General features: G+C 33.8%; 1 protein-coding gene across 2 annotated transcripts in view; it reads right to left on the bottom strand.

The window, feature by feature from the left end:
- Nucleotides 1–25,639, bottom strand: part of LOC114349529 (glutamate receptor ionotropic, kainate 2) — a 599,640-nt gene that overhangs the window by 80,698 nt on the left and 493,303 nt on the right. Inside the window, exons 12-14 of one of the 2 annotated variants that reach the window (XM_050643108.1) lie at nucleotides 21,023–21,202; nucleotides 15,585–15,722; nucleotides 3,618–3,816 (exon numbers count right to left, since the gene is read on the bottom strand). In XM_050643108.1, the coding sequence (XP_050499065.1) occupies nucleotides 3,618–3,816; nucleotides 15,585–15,722; nucleotides 21,023–21,202 (517 nt within the window). Of the gene's footprint in view, nucleotides 1–3,617; nucleotides 3,817–15,397; nucleotides 15,536–15,584; nucleotides 15,723–21,022; nucleotides 21,203–25,639 lie in introns of both variants that reach the window. The other variant, XM_050643113.1, reaches the window with a different exon arrangement.

Raw genomic sequence — 25,639 nt, 5'->3', positions numbered from 1 at the left:
TGGTAGTTGTGTAGGTTAAATTAGGTTTGCTCATTGGTAAATTATGACCAAATTGTAATTATAATAATTATTATCACTGTACTGAAGATTATGAAAAAAATATTTTATACATGGTTACGATGATACTCATTTTACAAAAATGAGAACATACACCAGTTAATAGGGAAAAAAATCATCGATTTCACGTAAAAATGTTAAGCAGGGTTTTGAAGGTTTTAAACGATAGATGAGGGATAAATGATGATAATTCCGTGAAGACGTACAGCTAATTTTTCTTCTTCTTTTTTTTAAACAGTTACAAAGAATGAAAAACTCAGTTTTTTGACTATAAATCGTTTCTTGTGCATTTTAGAGAAAAATGTTTCAAATAAATATTGTAGACCTTAAAAAGTTCTTTAATTTGGTTGGACAAATATTGAAATATATAAATAATTAACCGAGATAATTGTAAAGAACTCTCATTTTTGCACTAATTTATAAATGTTAATTACTGTATTTTTTGCACAACGATATTTAATTTAACTACTTTATATTATGCCAATTAAAGGGTTATTTCAGCGTGCTAAATTTCAACCAGATTGACCAAATAGTTTATGAGTTATTCAATTTGTTTATCCCAGAGAGCAATTGTTTAAACAACTGTTCTTGCCCTAACAGTGACTCTAGAGATATTTTACGAATCCCAATCGATTATTTGAGACTTTAATTTTAAGATGTATTGAAAATGTTTTAAGATTTTATCAAAATTGTTATTAAAAAGACCGTCTGAAAAAGACCCTACTTTTTAGGTTATAAACAATTGGAATAACTTTGACAGTTTTTATGATACACACTTGTATGTAGGCTCACTGAAAAGCTGGTGAAAAAATACACATCAAAATTGTAAAAAGCATTTTATATGACCAATAGAAATCAAGTTAGATTTTTTTTTTAATAAATCATATTTCCATTGTTTATAAACATTAAGAGCTGAAAATTGAATGAGTTGTTTAAGAAAATCTATATTTTATGACCCACTTCATATATTGCATATTATGCAGTGAAAAAATAAAAAGTCATGACCCGTTAAACTGATGGTACTAGTGAAACACCGCCAACGAATGTGAAGGTGAGAATAGCTTCGTTTTATTTTTTAGAATGGAATCCCAATTTAAAACAATCTACAATTAATTCAACTTTTATGTGCAGAGCTCAACAAATCTGGGTACCGAACTAAAGTAGCAGATGAAGATGCAGACGTATTAATAGTGCAGACATCTCTTTACGAACATACATATGAACCTGACAAGATCGTTGTAATAATTTGTAATGATACCGATATAATCATAATATTGACGCAACTCTCTGCTCCGGACAATAACATATATTTTGAAAAAAAAAAAGCGAAAAAGGACAATCTATCTATCTATTATAGTTGTAATAGGTTTAAACATTCTCATATAAGAAAATACGTTGGGTTCTTATATATTTTTACTGGGTGTGATACAACTTTTTAGATCTGATAAATATTTTTTATGACGAGAATGCTAACAAGGACGACATCATGAAAAACGGATATCATATCATTGTTGCTTTGTATTCTGCTGCAATTGATGTTACATATAAAAAAAACACAATAACATATTGACATTAAATGAGTTACGATTTTTACAATTTATAAGAAATACAGGGAAAAAAATTTGCGTTTATCGTCAATTACAACACTGGTTAGGTAAAAAACTGAATGCTACCCATACCCAATATGGACAGAAAAAAACTGATATGGATTTTGAACCCATTTACACCTTAGATTGTTTGACTCCTGAAGTGATATTAAAACAAATAACATGTAAATGTTCAACGGGTTGCAAAAGTACAAGATGTGGCTGTAAAAAATATGGTATAAACTGTACGGATCTTTGCACAAACTGTGCAGTGGAAGAAGAGGAGAAAAAATGTTGAAATCGCGCTGCAGTGGTTCTTGACGATGTCGAGTCAGACTTTGTAGACGATGAACTAACTGTAACTTGCCGAGAAGTTTAGAAGTTGTAGATGTTCACTAGAATAATCAAATTAAAATGCATAAACAATGTTTTATTTTTTATTTTTATACTTATTAGATGCCTACCTAGACAAGTATTAATAGCTTCTTTCAATTAAATCATAATAAAAAAAAATTAATTTTTTAAAAACTATTAAGGACTTTTATATACTTTTTAATTATTGCAATTAAAATAAATAAATAATGTATTGTACTAATTTATAATTATTTTATATTTATATAAAAAATATACTTTATTTAATAAAATTTAAAGAATTTTTACGAAATACTTGTAAAATTCAATAACTTTTATAGTATAATTGAATTAATTTGTTTTCACGGGATTTTCCAATTTTCCCGGAAGGTGAAATTTGCACAATTTTTATTATTTTCTTGAGCTACCCCAGTTAAAAAAAGAAGGTGGCGCGTGCTTTGGAAGGTGATAATTTAATGCAGTTTTTTTCCAAAAAAGGAAGCGAAGCTCGAACAGTTCCCACCTTCACTTTCGTTGGTGGTGTTTCACGAGTACCGTCAGTTAACGATACCGTTATAATAATAAGTTTTTATTATTTCACTGCCTATGCAATCTATACACTGGATCATAAAATATAGATTTCCATAAATACAATATGTTCAATTTTCAGCTCTTAATGTTTATAAACAAGGCAAAATTGATTTATTAAAAAAAACTAACTTGATTCCTATTACTCATATAAAATTATTTTTTCTTTTTTAATATGTATTTTTTCATCAGCTTTTCAGTGAGCCTACATGCAAGCGTGTGATATAAAAACTGTCAAAGTTATTCTAATTGTTTATAACCTAAAAAGTAGGGCCTTTTTTAAACGGTTCTTTTAATAACAATTTTAATAAAGTCTCGAAAAACTGATTGCGATTTGCTAAATATCTCTAGGGTCACTGTTAGGGCAAGAAGAGTTGTATAAACAATTGCTCTCTTGGATAAACAAATTGAATAACTTATAAACTATTTGGTCGATCTGGTTGAAATTTGGCAGATTTAAATAGCCCATTAAATAGCATAATTAAAAGTAGTTAAATTATATATCATTATGCAAAAAGTAAAGTTATTAATATTTATAAATTAGGGCAAAAATGAGGGTTTTTTGCAATTATCTCGATCAATTGTTTATATATTTCAATATGTGTCCCACCAAATTAAAGAAATTTTTAAGGTCTACAATATTTATTCGAAACAAATTTCTCTAAAATGAACAAAAAACGTTTTATCGTCAAAAAACTGACTTTTTCATTCTTTGTAACTGTTAAAAAAAAGAAGAAGAAAAATTAGCTGTACGTCTTCACGGAATTATCATCAGTTATCACTCATCTACCGTTTAGCACCTTCAAAATCCTGCTTAACATTTTTTCATGTTTTTTTACCTATTAACTGGGGTAACATGCGTGTAAAAACCTTAAGTAGGTTGTACTGGTTAAATAATTCCTACAAGCAGTACAATTTTTAAACCAATACTTTCCGACGACTCTCTTTTTTATTCTTCAAAAATCCCTCATATTTCCTCGCTGAAATATCTTCACCATGACCACTAACTAGAAAATAATTTATGATGACACTTACCCTAAAGAAGGCCGCAGTCGAGCCACCCCTGAGGGCTCCGTATTTGATTTTTGTCTGTTTCGCTAGATCCTCGGCCGTTTCGATCGGAGAGTCCATTCTCTCCACTGTGAGAAATGCTGCCAAGTTGGCCGTATACGAAGAGATCATGATTAAAGTAAAAAACCACCACATTCCGGCTACCATTCTTGTAGAAACGGCTCTGGAAAGGAAAAATAGAATCAGTGGGGGAAAAGAAAGCAATTCTCCTCTATTTGACGCAATTTTGTCCACGATAGTATATATAAATATAGTTAAAACATATTGCGTCATAAGTATATCATATAAGGTTTGTTCTAGTATCAGTTTCAAACGGTTTGAAACCATCAGCGAATAGTGGACCAGCGCGAGTAGAGGAGATAGCACTGGTGACTGTATTATGTTCTCTCACTGACCAACTGTTTGCTGACGGTTTCTGACCAGTTTGACTGTTTGCTAGAACAAACCAATTATTATTCAAATACATTACCTATTATAACAAGATTACTGATATAAAAGAGCAAAGATTACTGATGTCGCAGAACGTATAGCAAGGCTCAAGTGGCAATGGGTCGGGCATGTTGCCCGAGATAATCCCGAAAAATAGACACACAGATTAAAAAACTGGAGACCAAGAGAGAACAGGCAAGGAGTAGGCAGACCGCAGAAGAGGAGGGCAGATGATATCAAACAAGTAGCGGGCAAACAGTGGATTAGAATTGCCAAAAGTAGAAATCGATGGAAGCAAATTGAAGAAGCCTACGTGGACAAACATCGGTTGAAGAAGAAAATCTATTTTAAACTAAAACCACAATTTTACAGATGATCATCATCCAGTCTCAAAAGTCCAATGCTGAACATAGTAGGCTTTTCCCCGTGTTTCCAACCCTGTCTATCTTGCGCCGCTCGCATCCAGCTTTTATTCCTTCGTCAGCCTTAAGTAATCTAACAGGCTTCCAGTTGTGTCCTCCAATCTTCAGCCCATCTCATTTGAGGCCTTCTTCTGCTCCTTCTTGCTAACCATGGTCTCCATAGTTGGTCTTCAGTTGGTCTTCAGTCGGGCATTGTGTCCTGCGAAGCTCCATTTTAAATTGGCAGTATGTTTTCCTGCGTTCAGTTTTTATTAATATTAATATCAATAATTAAACGACGTGAAACTACTTACCTATTTCATAATTTTATCCCGGGCGCGCTAGCAAGTACGTGGCTAGGTACGTGCCTTGCTGCCGTTGCAGATCACCGCTCGGCAAATTGGTATCTGCCGTACTTGCCATTCAAATAAATACGGGGAATGTATAATTGGTTGCCTATCAGCTAATATTCCATAGCTTCTTATTACAAGCAAATCGTTAATCTGGGGACGGCTTGCCGAAGCGGGCCTTATAAGAATTCACACAATCGCAATCGGGTGCCGGGTGCATGGCTATAGGACCATTAATTTGAAAAGTCTCTTACGGACAGCGCATAGGGATCACTTAACGTATCGGATCGATCGAATTATTTTAAAAACAATGAATAAAATTTAGTCTGTATTATCTCACAGATATTTTTTTTATTTCACAGAAACGAATATCATCAACTCTGATTAAATTAAATATTTTAAAAAATCTATAATGTGTCCATAGATGTGTGGGTCGGCACTGCCGACCCTGACCAGCCGGCACTGGCAGAGTTTTTCGTAACATGGATCGTATGGATCGTTCCATTCTTCACTGTATGACTCTCAGTTTATTAGCCGAGGCTTTTGTTAAGATAAGTGTTTCTGCTCCGTATGTCAACACTGGGAGGACGCATTGATCAAATACCTTTTCTTCTGGCATGTGGGCAGCTCAATTTTAAAAGTTTCTCTCAGTTTTCTATATGCTGCCCATCCAAGACCGATTTTTATCGTGAGCCTAAAAAAGTCCTGAATCATTAAATTATTTTCTATTATTTTTTTATAAATTGTGGAAATGTCTGATATTTTCCATTCTTGGACATATTAATCCTGTTTATTCAAATATTTCCTAAATATCTTTAGATTTTGTATGATGATAATCTTAAGACACATTTGGTCACTGTCTAACAGTCGTGGCACAATTAACCTTATAATTTCTGTAGATACTCAATCGCCCCTATCTCAATAATTTAATTCTTTTAAGAACTATGAGGACTGTAGAGAAAAGAAGGCGTTGGCGATAATCGGCTGATATTTTCTTGGAAAAAGACCAAGAGGTTTTTGCTGAGAAGGCATTAAGCGGGGACATATTTAAGATGGTATAATGTTCAAGTATATTATGACCACTAAGAGTAAGTCTCCAGTTTTTCTCTCAACACACTTGAACGGTTACATTAATATACGGTTTTTAGTGAAGCACTTAGAAGTTTTCATGCGGGGAGTTTTTTGAAAAATGGGACAAGTGGTTTGTATTCTTATATCAGTGCTAACTAGACAAGGAGTAGGTAATAGCTATTTGTATAACAAGGGAGGAAAGTGCTACTTTTCATCCTGAGAATGAAGTTTACAGTAATCATTCAAGGGAGGAAAAGGCACTTTACTCCCATGTTATACATATGGTTTTTCCACCTTCCTCAAATAACAAGTCATTTTTTCATTTTTACTTAATTTATTTATGTAACTAACCAACAAAATTTATTAGAACTAAAACTAACAAGTAGGTACAATATAACTGTCAACTGTCAAATATAAGTCAAATTATTAATGTAAACATTGTTAAATCAAAATAACAATTTACTATTTTTTACCATTCTGCAAAATACAGGGTGTTTTATAAATAAATGTTAAAATGTATAGATACTTACGTAATAGAAAATAGATATTGTACACTTGTACAGGGCGTCAATAAGTTATATTTCATGAATGAAATACCATGACATCACTTTTACTTTTCCTCCCTAGGAAGGAAAAGTACAACTTTGCTCCCTACAATCAGGTCCGGAAAAGTATACTTTCGGTAGAGGTAGGTGGAAAGCGCGTAGGAAATAGGTAGGCACAAGTTGAAATATTTCGTTCACATTATCGGATATCCTGAAAAATATGAACAAGTGCTTCTGATCATTCATGTTCATGGAAAGATCTAAGGTAAATGTGGTCCAGGTAAAAGAAGAACTTCATGAGTGCAAAATCAAAGACATTGGTACCGAAAATCGACTACATCACTATTTCTAGAGCTGATGTTAATAATCTTATGATAGCAAATACGGTAGCGAACATGACACCCAAAGATCCAGTCATGGAACTAAAAGAACTAGAAGAAGAAGAAATTGATTTTATAGATCCCCTAATATTATAGTCAGAAAATGATGTAGGACTAAAATTTTGTGGTACACTGTACAGGGTGTAACAAAAATACAGGTCATAAATTAAATCACATATTCTGGGACAAAAAATAGTTCGAATAAACCTAACTTACCTTAGTAAAAATATGCACGTAAAAAAAGTTACAGCCCTTTGAAGTTGCAAAATGAGAATCGATTTTTTTCAATATATCGAAAACTATTAGAGATTTTTTATTGAAAATGGACATGTGGCATTCCTATGGCAGAAACATCTTAAAGAAAAATTATAGTGAAATTTGTGCACCCCATAAATATTTTATGGGGGTTTTGTTCCATTAAACCCCATCCAAACTTTTGTGTACGTTCCAATTAAATTATTATTGTGGTACCATTAGTTAAGTTCAATATTTTTAAAACTTTTTTAGCTCCTTGTATTTTTTCGATAAGGCAGTTTTGATCGAGTTGCGGCTTCTTTTTAATATGTTTACATAAAAATTTTATGAAGATTTTGCTCCTTTAAACCCCCCAAATGTTTGTGTACGTTCCAATTAAACTATTACTGCGATAGCATTAGTTAAATACAGTGTTTTTAAAACTTTTTCTCCTCTTTGTATTTTTTCGATAAGGCTTTTTTTATAGAGATGTGGCTTCTTCTTTAATATGGTTCAAAATATACCTAAAAATGTAAATCATAAATAAATTTTCATATATATTATTAATAAGTCTCCATAATCGTACTTCAATCAATCAATCAATCAATCAATCAATAAAGCAAACAAAGAGTGACAAAGTAAAAGAAAAAGTAAAAGTGAAAGTAGTAGTCAGTTCGTAGCTCGAAACACCAAGTGCCGAAGAAACACACAACCGAAGCGTAGGTCCAACATCACGACCAGGTAAGAAAATAGAGGAAAAGGCGCAAGCCAAACAAAAAAAAAACACAAAAAAAACAAAAAAGGCGTAAGCCACCAACAAAATCATAAAAAACAAAAAAATCATAAAATTCTTGAGCACCAAGTCATTGGACCGAGCTCAGTGGGACTTGGTACAATGACTTGGGGCCCAAGCAAGCAATTTTAGTACCGCGGATAAGTAAATAGAAGATAAAGGCATAGAGCGCTTCACGCTGGCCTAGTTTTGTAAATCGATTAGGGCACCACATTGGAATCTTATTACCCAGGATTCCATTGTGAAGAGCATTTATTGGCTACGATAGTTGTGCCCCCATCGCGCATCAGCGTGCTATGGGGGGAGGGGGGGAAGGTGGCCTGGGGCATTGGAGCGAGGTGGGGTGATCCCTGTTTTAAACTCGGGTCAAAACACCTCGCCCCAATGAATTGTTACACCCGAATGTACTTTTTCGATAGGGTGGACATCTCCCACAGGTCGGGTTGAATCAAATTGCTTGCTTGCTTGCTTGCTAATCGTACTTCACCATATACAAATATGTGGTGGATTTGAAAAATATTCAAAATATCTCGATAAAAACTCGACTTTTCGAAAAAGTAATAAGAGGCAAAAAAGTTTTTAAAACATTGTGTTTAACTAATGGTACTACAATAATAATTAAATTGGAACGTACACAAAAGTTTGGGGGGGTTTAAAGGAACAAAACCCCATAAAATTTTTATGGGGTGTCTAAATTTCACTATAATTTTTTCTTAAGATACTACTGACATAATAATGCCACATGTCCATTTTCAATAAAATATTTCTAATAATTTTCGATATATTGAAAAAAATCTATTTTCATTTTGTAACTTCAAAGGGCTGTAACTTTTTTTGTAACTTTTTTTGGTTCCAAAATATGTGATTAAATTTATGACTTGTATTTTTGTTACACCCTGTATATCTATCAACAATATGTATAACCACTAACAACAAAACACATTCCATATTTTCCGTTTTATATAATATAAAGCTTAATGTTATAAAGCATGTCAATTATTTTAATTAAACGATCGTAATGAATGACATTAAGTTAATTGGCAGGACCATCATAATACACTAGATTAAAATATCGACTTCTCATTAATTTTGCTTTTGTCAGTAGCTTATAATAGAAAAATACCATATGAAAAGGCAGCTCGATGTTGAAATCAAAATATGCAGAACTATTTATGTTTGGTGTATGTTGTAGTTTGTATATTCGAATAAATTAAATTTATGTGTTTTGGGAACCCTACATATATAATTGAGAAAATTTGGTTCAAAAGTTGTTGAATATTCGATGTTGTATCTTCCACTGGATTGTATTATTCCTTCTTCTTCTACGGCACTACAGCCCAAATTGAGCCTTGGCCTCCTTTATTTTTTGCCTCCACCCTTGCTTGTTTGTGCCTGCTCTTCTCCATACACAGACTCCTAAAAGGGCTTGTGCGTCACTGTTTACTGTGTCTTCCCAGCGCTTTCTTGGCTTTCCAACCGGTCTCTTTCCCTGCATTCTAGCATTTAGTGCCCTTTTTGGTAGCCTATCTTCTCCCATTCTTATCACCTGTCCAGCCCATTGCAATATTTGTATTCTAATGAAGTCAGACAAAGGTGCTTTCTTATAAAGTTGATAAAGTTCGTTGTTGTATCGACTTCTGAAGATTCCATTTCTCCTCACAGGTCCTAGTATTCTCCTCAGTACTTTCCTTTCAAATGTGTCGAGTTTGTTTTTGGATGTTTCTTTCAGGACCCAGGCTTCACTGCCATAGCATGTTATTGGTCGAATTAAAGTTTTATCGATTCTCATCTTTGTATTTCGGTGGACACTTTTAGACCGAAATATATAGGAGAGAACATAATAAACTCTGTTTGCCTGCGTTATTCTCTTCCGTATTTCTCCATCTTCTGATCCGTCTTTATATATTTCTACTCCCAGGTATGTAATATGTAAACTTTCCAACCGTTTCAATGTCATCTTCATGTATAATGTTGTGTGGAACTATATTTCTTCTTGTCTGAGTCATTATTTTTATTTTTTCTGTGTTTGTGGATTCTATTATTCCGTTGGCCCCTTTTTTGGTCTTTAGCAGTTATCGCTTTATGTAGAACCACTACTTCCATATTTTCTTTTCTTTCTTTTATGTATTTCTTAATAGTATGTTGTTTTTCGTAATTTTACATATCTTTGCAACTAGATATTATCTGAAATAAGGATTTCATTGTCTAATTTCTCTTTTGTTTTCCTTACATGTTACTTTTTACTTATATCTTCTGCTTTTTCACTATTTTATACAGTGTCGATGGAATACAGAACCTTTGACGCGAAATTTTAGTGCAGAAGTTGAATTACATATCACTTAAGTTTTTCAGATAGCCGACCAGAAGTGCTAAGAATGAAAGGTCTATATTTTTGGATCTGTTTAATTTATTACGTATTTTTCTAAATGAAATTAGGTAGGTTACTTGCACTCTGTTGGTACCGGGATACCATTCACCTACTAGTTTATACATAAGGTATTCTTATTCTTTTTGTGTAGACATGACCCTGGTCAATGCGCCTCCAGTAAGTTGTCGTTCCATCTTTATCTTGGTCTTCCCACTGATCTTCCTATTGGGGAACCATTTCTTGCCTTTTTACTACACTATTTTTTGCCATTCGGCTATTATGATCGTTACAGTCTACTCTTCTCGTTCTGACCCGGTCCTTCATGTTCTTCACCTTGTATCTCCGGCGTATATCTGTACCTACTTCTAGCTCTGGCCCATAGATAATTCTAGGTCTGGTCATACGTTTTGCTCTCTCTGTGGCAGGCGTGTTTCTGCTGCGTATTTCATTATTGAACTGATGGCTCTTTTGTAAGTTCTACCTTTAATGTCTTTCCTGATATTTTTGTTTCTTTATATTGTTTTATTCACGCATTCTGCGGCTCTGTTTGCTTTATTCACTTGATCTTCCACTTCTGTTTCGAGCTTATCGTAGCTAAATAGTGTGATGCCTAGATATTTAAACTCCATAAGTTATTCTATTATATGACGCCCAAATTTCAATTGATGTCTGTAGATTTGGTATTATAACTATGCATTTTGTCTTTTTTCGGGGAAATTAAAATATAAAAATTTTTATCGGTTATCGCACTACACCACAATGTGGTAAGAGGGTTTTTTAAAAAATATACAGACGGAAAAATGAAAGAATACCCATGAACGAACATATAAAACACACTGTATTTTCCTGCCACCGTGTCATATAAAAAATTGGCCAGCGCAAGTACATGTAATAATAATTATTACATGTACTTGCGCTGGCCAATTTTTTGTGTGACATGGTGACAGGAAAATACAGCTTGTTTTATGGGTTCTTCCATGGGTATTCTTTCATTTTTCCGACTGTAAGTATACATAATATTGTTCTGAATAAATTTTATAAATTTTATAAAATTCTATAAATTTTCTGTCGGTTATGTTAAATTGGTGCAGCCTATGTTGTACATCATCTTCAGTTTGAGAGATTAGTTTTGCGTCGTCTTTATAGCAGATTATTTTAAATTCTTTTTTTATTATTTATTCTCGTTTATTTATCGCATTGCCAGCTTTATTTGGGTCAGTTAGTTCTTCTTCTACTTTTACTTTTATTGTGTTGTTTTGGTGGATATTTTTGATAGTTTTCTGTCATAAGTATTCTTAAGTTGCATGACATACAAATATGCCCTTGTGTTCTAATAATTCCTCTTGCACTTGCCCCATTATAAATATAGCGTCGGTGTATGATATCTCCGACGTAAAATCTTGTTGTTCTTCTGCTATTGTTATAGTTTGATTAAGTTTATCATTTTGATTGTTAATTTTCGTGTTTTGTTTAATAAATTAATTTCGCTGTAGCTCTATGAGTCCGATTTGTTTCCCATTTTGAACAGATCTATTAGGATGCTTGATCTCCATTCTTGTGGTATTTTGTTTTGTTCATGTTTTTTTTTATTAGTCTTAATAGTTTTTTTAGTTTGATCTGGTCGTCCGTATTTTAGGATTTCATTTTGTATTCTGTCTTCTCCTGGCGGTTCTCTTTTTTTTTTCATTTCCTTAATGCTTCCTTTATTCCGATCTCCGCCGAATCTCCGAAAACCCCCCGAATAACAAAACTTGGCCCTTAATATAATGATATTGATTTGTTTATGCATTTTTGGATGCACTTTATGCACTTTAATTTGCAATTATGCATTTCCACATTGTGCATCCATATAGTTTTTTCTGACTTCATCCTGAACACAATGCAAAAATTGTAAGTCTCTAGGTGCTGTACTTAAAAATTGATGTATTCCTGTGCTTTTAGTGCTTAATGTCCTTATATATGAACTTGCTTTACCAATTTTGTTAATATGACGTACAGAAATACTTATTATGTATACAGGTATGGAAAAAATTATCTGACAATAGGACAGAAAGAAAACGCAACGAAATGAGAAAAAATATTATATAGACTTGTATGTTCGAGAGAATAACATGTAACCACATGTCTGTGATAGACCCGAAAGCACTATGAGCAGTCTTGTCTGTAAATTGTTGCCGAAAGAAAATTTATTTTTTAGAAAGTGTGATTAAATCAATAGTTTCTTTAATCTCAATTCATAAAAAATAACATAATAAATTCTTAATAAAACAATTTATTCTAAAAAATATCGATTTTATAATTTTAGTTAAAACTATTCTAAGAATTTTCAAAAAGTCCTAATATTCTATTTATTGTATAATTGTGTTCGGGTGTTCGACAATATTTCGGGTGATTTTGAAAGTATTTTTTTCAATTTCTAGCAATGGTATGCTTCTTTTTAAAATATTTCGTACGGTTTTAGCACTAAAACCAGTTTTTCTTGAAATTAGGCTGCTGTTACAAGGAAAATTGGTTTGAGCTAGACTACATACGGCAGTTTCACGCTGTTCCCGTTCTTCATCAATTGCAGGAGCTATCGGCACTACTTCCAGAATAATGCCATTTAACAATTTGAATTTTATATTCAGCTGTAAAGGTTACCATTTTCCTAACTTGAAATATCAATATTTTTCTGTTTTTTTGCAAATAAAACTAGAATTATTATTAATGAAAAATAAACGTTCATTTGACGCTTCCGTTAGCAAAACTGAATGTGACTTTGACAAAACTGTTTAGTTGTTGTATTTATTCCATGCTAACTCATAATTTCTACTAAATCAAAGAAGAAAAACAAGATTGTGTATTGATAGAGAGTTGCCCCTAGCGTGAATTTTTTTTATTTTGTCATGTTTGTCCCACACCAACTAAAATTGCCAGTTAACTAAAGAAGAAGAAGATGATGAAGAAGAAGCAAATTGTACAATGTACTAACTCCAAATTGTAAGTGAATAAGGGATTTTTCCCTTATTCCGCGACAATGAGCTGACCAAATACCCAAGTAGGTGAAGGCCAATAAACTGAAGAAGAAAAAGAATATAAAACTGGAATTCAATCTAATGGGTGTTAAAAACAAGCTCGTATATCGATAATCATTTCTAACTATATTCGGTCTCTCTATCACCAGAAAAACCTCATACTGTTCTTTTCGCACTAATTATGCGTGCTATAATATGCAGTTTTCAGATTATTACTCCTGTATACATATTCTGTAGATTACTTAGAAAGCAACCAATTTGTTTTCTATAATATTTGCAATTACTTGGTTCAAAATTTAATATCAGTTTGAACAATATCTTAACATCGACGATGCAGCAACGCTACGACAAACTACAAGTTATATTAAAATAAATAAAAATAAAAATTTTAGTTAAAATTTGTAATCCTTTAAAATGTTCAACTGACTTTTACCGAGGATCTGAAGATTAAGAGTAAATTGTATTGTCCGAATCCGGCCCGGTCCTACTTTTTGCTTAATAGAAGAGATTGTGAGTAGGTAAGTGAATTTTATTTCTATAACCAATTTGTAGTTCAATACTTTTACACTCTCAAGGCCGGTATACATGAAGCCAGTAAGAAAGCAATTAAAGTGGGCAGGTTACTTGCCACAAGCTTGCCTTTTCTAATCATTTACTTGAGTCATATTTTCCCTTCCTTGCCTTAAAAAATGACTCAAGTAAACGTTTACAAAAGGCAAGTAACTTGTGGCAAGTAACCTGCCCACTTTACTTGTTTTCTTCCTGGCTTCATGCATACTGGCCTTCTGTGACGAGATTTACTTGCAAGTCAACTTAAATTGTACCGGCATCTCAGTTACCTACACTATTCTTTATATTTTTTGTTTAATCACGTGGACAATCATTATGTAACTTATTGAAGTTACTATTGTACACACCTTGAATTTTTAGACTATAAAAATAGGTTTATTCTGTTTGATCCTTTTAGCTGTTAACTATAATGTATCTTCTTCTTCTTCATGTACCATGTCCTTTCAGAACGTTGGTTACCATCATAGCTATCTTAATTTTATTCACTGCTACCCTAAATAGCATGCTTGTATCAACACCATACTAATCTCGCAAGTTCTTCAATCATGAGGTTCCTCTTCGTCCTGGACTGCGTTTGCCTGCTATTTTTCCTTGCATGATATTTTGTAGCAACCTATATTTGGGACCTCTCATTACGTGTCCGAAATATTCCAGATTTCTCTGCTTGATGCTTTTTATGATCTCAGTATTATTGCTGAGACGCTCTAGTATTGTGGAGTTTCGATTCTTCTCCACCCAGGAAACTTTTAAAATTCTTCTACAGCACCACATTTCAAAAGCCTCAAGGCAATTTAGATCGATTTTATTCACAGTCCAGGACTCGACACCGTAAAGTAAGACCGAGAACACGTAGCAGCGAAGTAGGCGGATCCTCCATGCCAATTTTAGGTCTCTGTTACATAACACCTTGGACATCTTTTTAAAAGCGGCTCTAGCCTGCTCTATCCTAGATCTAATTTAGCCGTGACTTTCTGCGTTACAATTTAATTGCTGTCCAAGGTAAAAGATTTTATCAACTTGCTTAAGTTTGGTATTATTTACATATATAGACGGTTTTATACGCTGTGGTTTACTCATTACGAGTATTTTGGTTTTCCGTATGTTCAGATCCAGACCTGCCCCCCTACAACTCTCAACGTCACTATCAAGTAGTGTTTGCAGATCTTCTTGAGTAGAAGCTAGGAGTACTCTATCGTCCGCATATCGCAAATTATTGATGACTTCGCCATTCACAAGTATTCCTTGTTCCGTTCTTGTTTTTCAGAAAGTGCTTTTCTGAAAATTCTTTCGGAGTAAACGTTGAAAAGCAGGGGTGACAAGAGGCATCCCTGTCGTACTCCTCTTTTAATATTAAGAGCCTGTGATTCCTCACCATCTACTAAAACTGGTGTTGTTTGATTCCAATATAAATTTGCAATTATTCGAACATCTCTGCCGTCCAAGCCAATGTCTTTTAGAGCTTCGAGAATGCCAAATTCGAATTTTTGACACGTTTTCCAACAAATAGCAAATAATTTTTGAACATTAACCGGAACTAAACAAAAACGTCTAAAATTCAATATGTATTTTTTGAAATTTTGAAAACTTACTTTGGAGCAATATCGGAGCCCTGCTGCATCAGAGTACCTACGGTGAACCAGAGGGAGTTCAACAAAGTGAATTGATTCTCGAGTACTACCGGTACACTGTCGCATGGATGCGGGTTGTCCCACTCGTAGGGGCTGAACCTGCAACCATAGAACAGTTTCTTAAGTAAGTAATAAAAAGTAGGCTTACTTGGGTAAAAAGTCGCATCCTTGCTGCATCAGGGAACCGATGGCGAACCACATGCAGTTGAACAACGTGAACTGGTTCTCCAAATGGTCGGGGTTCGGGTTGCATGGGTGAGGGTTCTGCCACTCGTACGGGGTGAATCTAATAACATTGATTTACAATATGAAGTGAATTAAAAATTGACCTGTAAATACTTAATTAAATAGTTTTGATATACACATAAGCATAATATAATAGGCGGATAAAGTAGGCGGATCCTCCATGCAATTTTAGGTCTCTGTTACATAACACATTGGACATCTTTTTAAAAGCGGCTCTAGCCTGCTCTATCCTAGATCTAATTTCGCCGTGACTTTCTGCGTTACAATTTAATTGCTGTCCAAGGTAAAAGATTTTATCAACTTGCTTAAGTTTGGTATTATTTACATATATATTTACATTTTACTAATCTAGTTTTTAAATTATGATATTACAAACGATTTTACAAACATTTCACATATTCCGAGATAATTTTTTCTTCTGTCGCATTATTTATTTTTTATTTTGTGAGATTATCCCGTTTATTGTTTTCATAATTATTTTCTTTGCTTTTATCCCTTTGGGAGTCGGGAGCTCACTTAATTAAACTTCTTTAAAAATTTCTATCTATATACCTAAAAATTGGTCATACCAATATATTTCCCCTTTACAGACTTGTTCTAGCTAACCTTCTTCTAGGAGGTCTTTTTTATATCCCTTTCTACTCGTTCCCGGAAATTTCAACTAAGAAATTATTCGTTTTAGCTCGACAGTATAAATGGCCATCTCTATACTTTTATTTTTACATCAATTAGGCAATCTTGCACTTTTCATTACCAATTATTTCTTTTACGCCTCTCTACTAAAGCTTTTTTTAGATTTTCTCTACATCCTTTTGTTATTATTTATAAAAAATAGCCTAACGTTTAATGTCGTACATAATATCTGTACTTTTTCTTTTAGTCCAGAGAAATAAGATTTTTGTCGGGACACTTGAGCAGGTAGGTTGCAAATGGGTTTTTTGGGTACCATATACCTAATACATTATAAATACAAAAATGCCCGTCACAGTTCGGACGAGAATTTTAGTTATTAACAAATAAGCGTGAAAAATGGCAATTTTCTCGTTTAAATCACTTTAGGTAAAAATAGGGTAATTAAATATCTTATTTAGAGTATTTATCTTTTAGTAGATGAGCAAAGCTTTAAAATGACAGTTTTTAAATTTTGGTCCGATCATTTGTTGCTTAGCTAATTGCAAAATAAGACTAAAATTTTCGTCCGAACTGTGACGGGGCAACCTGGCTGCTCAAGTATCCCGAACATGGTATATTTTTGCCTTATTTCCCTGGCGTATTTTATAAAAGCAATTTTATTTGTTATACCCTATTCCACGAACATACGCCTGTTTTGGATTACTTCGACAACGAATATTTTACTGTGCAAAATAAGAAGAACGAAAGTAAATTGCAAATTACATTGTTTTTTATTGGAATAATTATTAGCGCCATTTACTTTCGTACTTCTTATGTTGCACAGTAAAATATTCGTTGTCGAAGTAATCCACCACAGGCGTATGTTCGTGGAATGGCCCATAATTGGTGGGTTGTTGCATAGTCCTGTCGCCAGGGGGGGTACAACGGCCTTCTTAATTCAGATGGACTTACCCAAGTTTTTTTATGTATTTTGACCCGTAGAACACGAATTTTTTGGGTAACAGTTGATCCGGATGTCGATAAGATTGTTATAAACAAAGAAGTTGAGGAATTACATAACAGCGATTTCTCGCAAAACAAAACATTTTTTTTTGTATTTTTTGGGTCATTATAACCAAAAAATGTTCCTACAAGTTTTTTCGTAGGATGCATAGTTTTCGAGATAAACGCGGTTGAACTTTCAAAAAATCGAAAAATTGCAATTTTTGAACCCGACTAACGTTTGAATAAAAAATAAAATAGCAATTCTGCTTACCGCCTTTAAAAGTTTAAGTCAAATTATATCTGTTTTGAATATTTGCATTGCTAAAAATGTATTTTTTGATTGTTAAAAAAAGCTATAAACACATAGTGTTTCCCGTGCTTAATACATGCGTTTTAATGCATGCTACTTAGATATAGCCCCGCTTGCACTTTTACCTTCTCTACGTACTCGTTCGATTTTAAATGAGAAATCATTGACACATCACTCAAGCACTAGGTGTTTATAGCTTTGTTTAACAATAAAATAATACATTTTTAGCAATACAAATAATTCGAACCGATATAATTTGACTTGAACTTTCAAATGCGGTAAGCAGAATTGCTATTTTATTTTTTAATCAAAAGTTTTTCGGGTTCAAAAATTCCAATTTTTCGTTTTTTTGAAAGTTCAACCGCGTTTATCTCGAAAACTATGCATCCTACGAAAAAATTTGTAGGAACATTTTTTGGTTAGAGTAGCCCAAAAAATACAAAAAAATGTTTTGTTTTGCGAGAAATCGCTGTTATGTGATTCCTCAACTTCTTGGTTTATAACAATCTTATCGACATCCGGATCAACTGTTACCCAAAAAATTCGTGTTCTACAGGTCAAAATACATAAAAAAAACTTGGGTAAGTCCATCTGAATACAGGAGGCCTTTGTACCCCCCTGGCGACAGGACTAGCATGTGGAAAATATTTTCACTCCATTTCTTGCGAGATTGACCGATACTTCTTCTACTACTTGGTGATGTATCCTTTGCTATTTTCTCGACACTTGCAAGTCTATTGATATGATTGTTTCATTCTTTCTTTTTTCTAGTTAGTGTATACTCATTTATACTCTGTTCATTTCATTATGTTCTGATCTCGTTGACTCCTTATCCGGTCTTTCAGTGTATTTCCTATAATTCTTCTGAGTATTTTCATTCCTGGAGTTTCCAGCACTCCCTTTGTTGTGGACTTGTTGGGTCTTGTTTCAGATATATGCAGACTTATTGGTCTTACAGATTCTATTTTCATCTCACACTTAACTCTCGCACATACCATTTTATTAGATTTTTTTAGCCAGGATGAGTATCTTTCTTCTACACTTGTGATTTTCTATATATTGCTTCGAATTATAACCCTCAAGATGCTGTTTCTTTTTCGCGATTTATTTTATTCTAATGATTTCTCTTGCATTTGCGTCATTATAAATATAGCGTCGATACATGATCTTCCCCACCTAAAACCTTTTTGCTCTTCTGCTAGTGTTATAAGTAAGTTCTGTTTTGTTCTACTATTTTTTGGATTAGTTGTAATAGATCTTCTTCTTCTTCTTGTGCCACTCCTATCGGAGATTGGAAATCATCAAGGCTACCCTGACTTTGTTTACAGCTGACCTAAAAAGTTCATTAGTGGTGCAGCCAAACCACTCTCTCAAATTCCGCAACCATGACATTCTTCTACGGCCTGGATTCCGTTTTCCTTCTAGTTTTCCTTGCATTATATTTTGAAGTAATGCGTATTTATAACCTCTCATCAGGTGACCCAAATACTCGAGTTTTCTTCGTTTTATCGTTAACAAAATTTCTGGTTCTCTTTCTATCCTTCGTATTACTTCAAGATTTGTGATTCTTTCAACCCAACTTATCTTCACCATTCGACGGTAGCACCACATCTCGAAGCTTTCAATATTTTTTATGTTGTTCTGTTTGAGAGTCCAGGCCTCTACACCGTATAATAGCGTGTTAAATACGTATCCTCTTAGCATTCTTAATCGTAGAGGGATGCTTATATCTCTGTTGCAGAAGAATTTTCTCATCTTTATGAAGGTGGTCCTGGCAATTTCGATACGTCTTTTTATTTCATTTTTTTGGTCTCCAGTTTCATTTATTAAAGTTCCCAAGTATTTGTAACTTGATACTTTTTCAATTTGAATGCCGTTTATACTAATATGTGCTGGTTGTGTCATGATTTTACTGAAGACCATATACTCGGTTTTTTTGATATTAATGTTTATGCCATAATTGTTGCAAGCAATATTTATGTTTGTAAGTAATCGTTGTAATTCTTCTACTGTTCTTGCAACTAGTACAGTGTCGTCTGCGTATCGAATATTATTTACAACCTCTCCATTGATTACGATTCCTTCATTTGCTTGCTCCTGACTCCTGACAGATGCTTTCACTATATACATTAAATAGCAGTGGTGACAAAATGCATCCCTGTCTTACTCCTTTACGTATTTCTATTGCTTTTGTTATCTCATTTTCTATTTTGATGTTAGCTTTCTGATTCCAATATAAGTTGAAAATTATTCGCAGATCTTTATTATCTATGTCTTTTCTTTCAAGAATGTCTCTTAGCCTATCGTGGCGTACTCTGTCAAACGCTTTTTCAAAATCGATAAAACATGCATGTACTTCTTGATTAACGTCTAGGCATCTTTGTGTAAGAATATTCAAACCGAAGAGAGCTTCTCGAGTACCTAGTCCTTTTCTGAACCCCATCTGCCTATTACTAATATCTGACTCCAACATTTGATAAACTCGGTTGTGGATGATTTTTAGAAATATCTTTAGTAAATGGCTCATTAAAGATATTGTTCGATGTTCTGAACATTCTTTTGCATTGGATTTCTTTGGCAGTGTAACGAACGTAGACCGCAGCCACTCTTGAGGTATAATACCAGTATTGTATACTGTGTTAAATAAGTGCAATATTATACCTATTGATTGATCATTCAAGAGCTTTAGTAATTCAGTAGGAACCTCATCGGGTCCATTTGCCTTTCCAGTTTTGGAATTTCTAAGTGCCATTTCTACTTCACATTTTAGGATTTCAGGTCCCGTTTCACCATTTACCTGGACAATGTTATTTCTGTTGTTCTCAAACAATTCTCTTATGTATTCATTCCATCTTTGTCCTCCGAATTATAGTAGTTCGTTCGATATTGTGTCCTCTCCTGATGCTTTTCTATTTTTTATTTTTCTTAATGCTTTCTTTACCCCCCCTTTCCAATGTTTATTTCTTCATTTCTTTCACGTTTATTTTTTCGTTTGTTATCATTTCTGGTATTGGTGGTTCGTTATTGTCACCTTTAGCAAATAGGTATCGAAAATGGTGTGCCCATGTTTTCGAAAACCGAGCACCTATAGCGGATATTTTAAAAACACTCAGTATTAATATATATGATCATAAATTTTACAACTAAAACAGTGGATTTTATTAACCTTAGCTATTCAAATAAGCAAAAAACAAAATGCCAATGCAAACAAAAATTAATTTCAAACAACCGAACAGTAAAAATGAAAAAGCTTTATCTCATCTCTATTTTTTTTGGGATACATTCAAATATTCCCCTAACAATTTACAGCAGTATAAACCATGGTAATCCTATATTCGATAAATTACGAAACAATGTATGGGGCTTTGCCCAGAAAGGCCTTAAAGCACTTTTAATAAGTTCGTTATACTCACCTGGCCAGAATAAACAGCAAAACGGAGACCCCGAGATAAGCCGTGGCCATATAAATCCAGACATCGAGCGACAATGGCGACAGGAAAGAGAACAAATTTGGCGGTTGCTTGATGGGTTTCCTGTAGAGAATGCTAATGCCCAAGTTCATGAAAGGCATCGTGAAATCGACAGCTTGCTCTCTGCGTCCGCAATGAAATGGGCCATGAAAGAGATGTTATTTCAGTTAAATTATGGAACTGGCACATCAATGCTTTTTAATATACCTACCTACGGTTAATTTATTATAATATTTGATTTTTTTTATTGAAAATTATTAAACCACAAAAATTAATATAGCACATATGAAAAATAGAGTTTTACAGTGAAAAAAATATTTCTAGAAATACATTTACATAAAAATAAATCATTCTCAAATCACGTCATATTTTCTCTTTGTCTGGGACTCATAAATTTCGTGTGAAAATAGGATTGCATCAGGATTCGGTGCTTAAAACCAAAGCGTAAAATTCCCTCTTGCTTAATAATGCTGATGATGTAGTGTTAGTAAGAAACAGTGAAAGCGATTAAGAATAAAAATTGGAATAGGGACAAGATCTTGAGGAGAAAGGTTTAAAATTTAGTAGAAAAAAAAACAGATTCTTGCGAATATTTATTTAAAGAACTTAATGTGCCGTTTTTCTTGAAAACTTGGCGATCATCGTGACTATTTTTTCTTATCCTAGGATCTCTTTTTTTGTATATGTGTATAATTTGTAACAGTAACTTCAGTGTCATCATCGTCATCAACAGTTATTCCATCCATCGTCGGCCTCCCTTAGATGTGTACATTCATATCTGTTTGCTGGTTTTTGCATCCGTTCGTGACCAACCATTCGTTTGATGTCATCAGTCCATCTTGTGTGTGCAAGAAAAAACAACTTGATGGCTTTCGAAATAAAGCAGATTGACACATGCATAGATAGTCATGCAACCATTGGGGCTCTAAAGTGACCTCTAGGCTAGTGTGGAAATGTCGACACGAAATCGATGACTGTCGCAACATAACAGTATTATACTGGTATGAATACCATATAATCGGGGTATATATGACCACGAAAGAGCTGATGCAATTGCCAGGAGAGCATAAGCTACAAAATACTTGGGTCCAGAGCCCGCCGTGGGAGTGCCAAACAGCATCGTCCGCGAAAGGAAATAGCCTGGATTCGAAGCCAACTCAACTCACACTGGGAGGGTGTACCCGGTTAAACACATGGCAAGACGTATATCTGGCGAACATATGCTGGTTGAGCTGAACTACTGCTGAAAACAAGCAGGAATCAGCGCAGAGTTATAACAGGTTTCCTTAATAGCCATGGGTCTGTTAAGGGGCACCAGCAAACAATGAAGATTTCTTGGAGACTTAAGCTGCAAACTCTGCAACAGAGAATCTGAAACAGTCAACCATATCTTGCATGACTGCGAGGCACTGGATCGGGGGCAACATTTTTGGAGTCAACGAAGTGACTCAAAATATTTATGGCCGACACATCCAACCACACACTAGACACACTATAAACTAGTACAGGGTTCCAGAATTCTGGAATGGGTTTCATAAAGGAATGTGAGATGTACAATAAGTCACCAAGAGGTTGCGGTACAATCGGTTCATGATAGACTGCTTACAGGAAAAAAATCGGAAGCTGATCCCGCATAAGGATAAAGGAAAAGAGAATGATGATAAGTCGATTTGTATATTAAATTAAAGGTATTTAGTAATATATTTGAAAATCCAGTTTTTATCCAGTCATTTGGTACTGTAGCTTCGATTGTGCGATATCGATTTTGAATCGAAATCGATAGCAGAGAACCGTTTGCGTCCCGACATTCACGCAACCCGATACCTCACTTATTTCCACTTCTTCTCCAAAGCATCCAAGGTAGGGCATCCGAGAGAGTATTTAAGGAGACTACAGGACCAAAATAATCAGTATTGCGGATTGCGGCGACTAGCTTTAGACTCCCTGGCCAACCAGTGTAGTGAAGATGTAGGCCAACCTGAGTGGTGGAACTCTGTAGTGAAGAGATCCGCCTCTCGTAATTGAACGGGATCCATGTAGCCGTGGAGTGAACAGCTACCGATCGCTTCGATCGGAGTTGTATGGGTGTCCGTATAATTATTAATATTTTGATTATGGGACTGTTTGTGCCTTACACTGGAGTGAAGTGTAAGGATATTTTCTTTTAATACTAATAAATATAATTTTATTTTTCTTTTGCACACTTTCATTAAGGGAGCTTTGTCCGTAACGGGGAGGATGGAATTACATTTTATTTGGTTATTTTAAATTTGAACTGTATATAAATATCCTGAATATATTTACTTTATTTTTAACTTGTGTTTTACTTAGTTTGTTGTCCTGAAAGAACTACCCGTAACAAATTCTCACACGTTTAACATTTTAATGTAACATAAGCACACAAGGTACAAATAACCCGTTAGTGTATTTTTATTAAAACAAACCCGAACTTGCGTGGCGTGGCGGCCGCAACTGCAATAGAAGCGAGAACAAAGACGGAAGTCTGATAGTTTCCTGCATAGAATGATAATGCAGAAGTTCATAAAGGGCATCGTTGGATTTGCGGTTTTGATATCTCTGCTTTTAAATGGCCCATGAAATTGAAAATGGGGTTTAATTTCCCGAAGATAGATAAAATGGAAGAACAGTAAGTGATCATTTATCTCATGTTTTTAGCGTGTCTTTCGGTTTTTTTGGGGTTAGATCGAAGGTATGAAAGTAGAAGAAGTCATTAATTGTGCATATTGTTGTTTCTCTGTTTCTCACACCATTGTAAACTATCAAAAAAGATTTGCATCTATTGATTCTACAAATATATGTAGATGCAGAATTTTAAGCAAATTATAACTGAAAAAAAGTTGACGATTTTCAAAGCTCAAAAACTTAGGGGGATAGGCGTAAAATCTTGTTCCAATTCTATGTAAATTCATTCATCAAATTTTTCGAATCCTGAGAAAACTATTTTTAAAAGTATTTTTAAAAAATTTAAACGCAGAATAAAAGACTACATAATTGCCAAAAGTCCCTGAAAACTTCTATAATGTTTATTTGAATAAGTTAGAGGGGTAAAAAAATAGAAAAAGTTTAGTGTGATTTTTAATTTCAAATATTTCATTTCATTTATTAGTTTTCTCAAAATTCGAAAAAAAATTAATGCATTTAAATAGCATTAGATCAAGATTTTGCGCCTATCCCATTAAGTAAAAATCATATTTCTGAAATCATCAATCAACAGACCAGAAATCCTTGACCTGGATCAGAATAAAAACTAGCAATAATTTGTGGCATAAATATTTTTCTCCCTCTTATACAAGCGACAGCTTAAGCAACCATCCTGTCATAAGCGGCTCATTTGTAACGATTCAAAAATCCTACAGGTTTTAACTCTCGATTTAAATTACAATTATTTAGATAACGTTATTATGCGTCTTAGAAATATTCGAATTTATAATATACTTACATTCCAAAATCTTCGAAGTGAACAACACTTTAGATATTATTTGTTTATCTGATACTCGCTAAGAGCGTAATTAAATCAAATTTCGCTTCACAACTTTCTTTCTATTGACTTAATTAAATCGCATCATATCCCCAGGCGTGGGATCGCTGAGAAATTACCGGTTCAGCTAGTGTAGAAGCCGTTACTGGCTAGTCCTGTTTACTGTCGTTGTCGTTGGTGAAACCATTACTGGGGAACTCATCTCCATTATTATTCATAAATTTCCAATAAAAACCATGTAAAATTCTGTCTTCGATGAAAGTATAACTTTTCTTTGTGTTCTCTATTGTCGAAAAACCTATGATTTATGGGAGTGACGATGAAGCAGTCCATAATTCATCAATTTGGTCGTTGAGAAACAGTGTTTCTTCTATTAGAAGTCTACAGTCGAAGCAAGTGTAGTAAAGCAAATTCGCAGTAAGTTTTTTTAGTTTTCCTATTCTGCTTTAGGAGATAATAACTGAGCTGAATATTTCCATTTGGTGAACCAAAAAAGATAGAAATGTACCTGATAGTAGTACTTGTATTTTCTTCCATTTGTACCTAGTGCAATGCAGTGTTTAGTTTTTTGGGTATATTCCTGTATTTTTTTGGGGATTACCGTTGATTTTTATGAAAAACACTATATTAAAGGTATCAAATTGTAATGATTATTTCATTCATAGGAGATTCTGACCAATAGAAAGCTACAGAAATCTAAATTAAACTGATAATTTTTGATAATTTCCCGTCGTCAAGTATATTACGTCAGATGCCCTTCGTTGCTATGAAAAAATACATTGAGTGACATTAATGACAATTAATGTTTTAAAAATTATAAAAGTGATTACTTTCAACCGTAAAATATTTATATCAACTGTGTGTTTAATTGTACTAATTTGTACTTACATAAAGAAATTACAATAAAATTTTGGTTTTGAACAGTTTATTCACGAAATAATCGCAACAAATTGCATTCGATCTCTAAAATTAATATAGAATTTTAGAGCTCTTGTGCAATTACTACTGAACATTTCTGTTTTTAAGATCTGAATTAATGTAGTCCAACTACATCTGTTTCA

The sequence above is a fragment of the Diabrotica virgifera genome, chromosome 1 (genome assembly GCF_917563875.1).
Source record: "Diabrotica virgifera virgifera chromosome 1, PGI_DIABVI_V3a".
Lineage (NCBI taxonomy): Eukaryota > Metazoa > Arthropoda > Insecta > Coleoptera > Chrysomelidae > Diabrotica > Diabrotica virgifera.
This window is presented reverse-complemented; position numbering and strand designations above follow the sequence as displayed.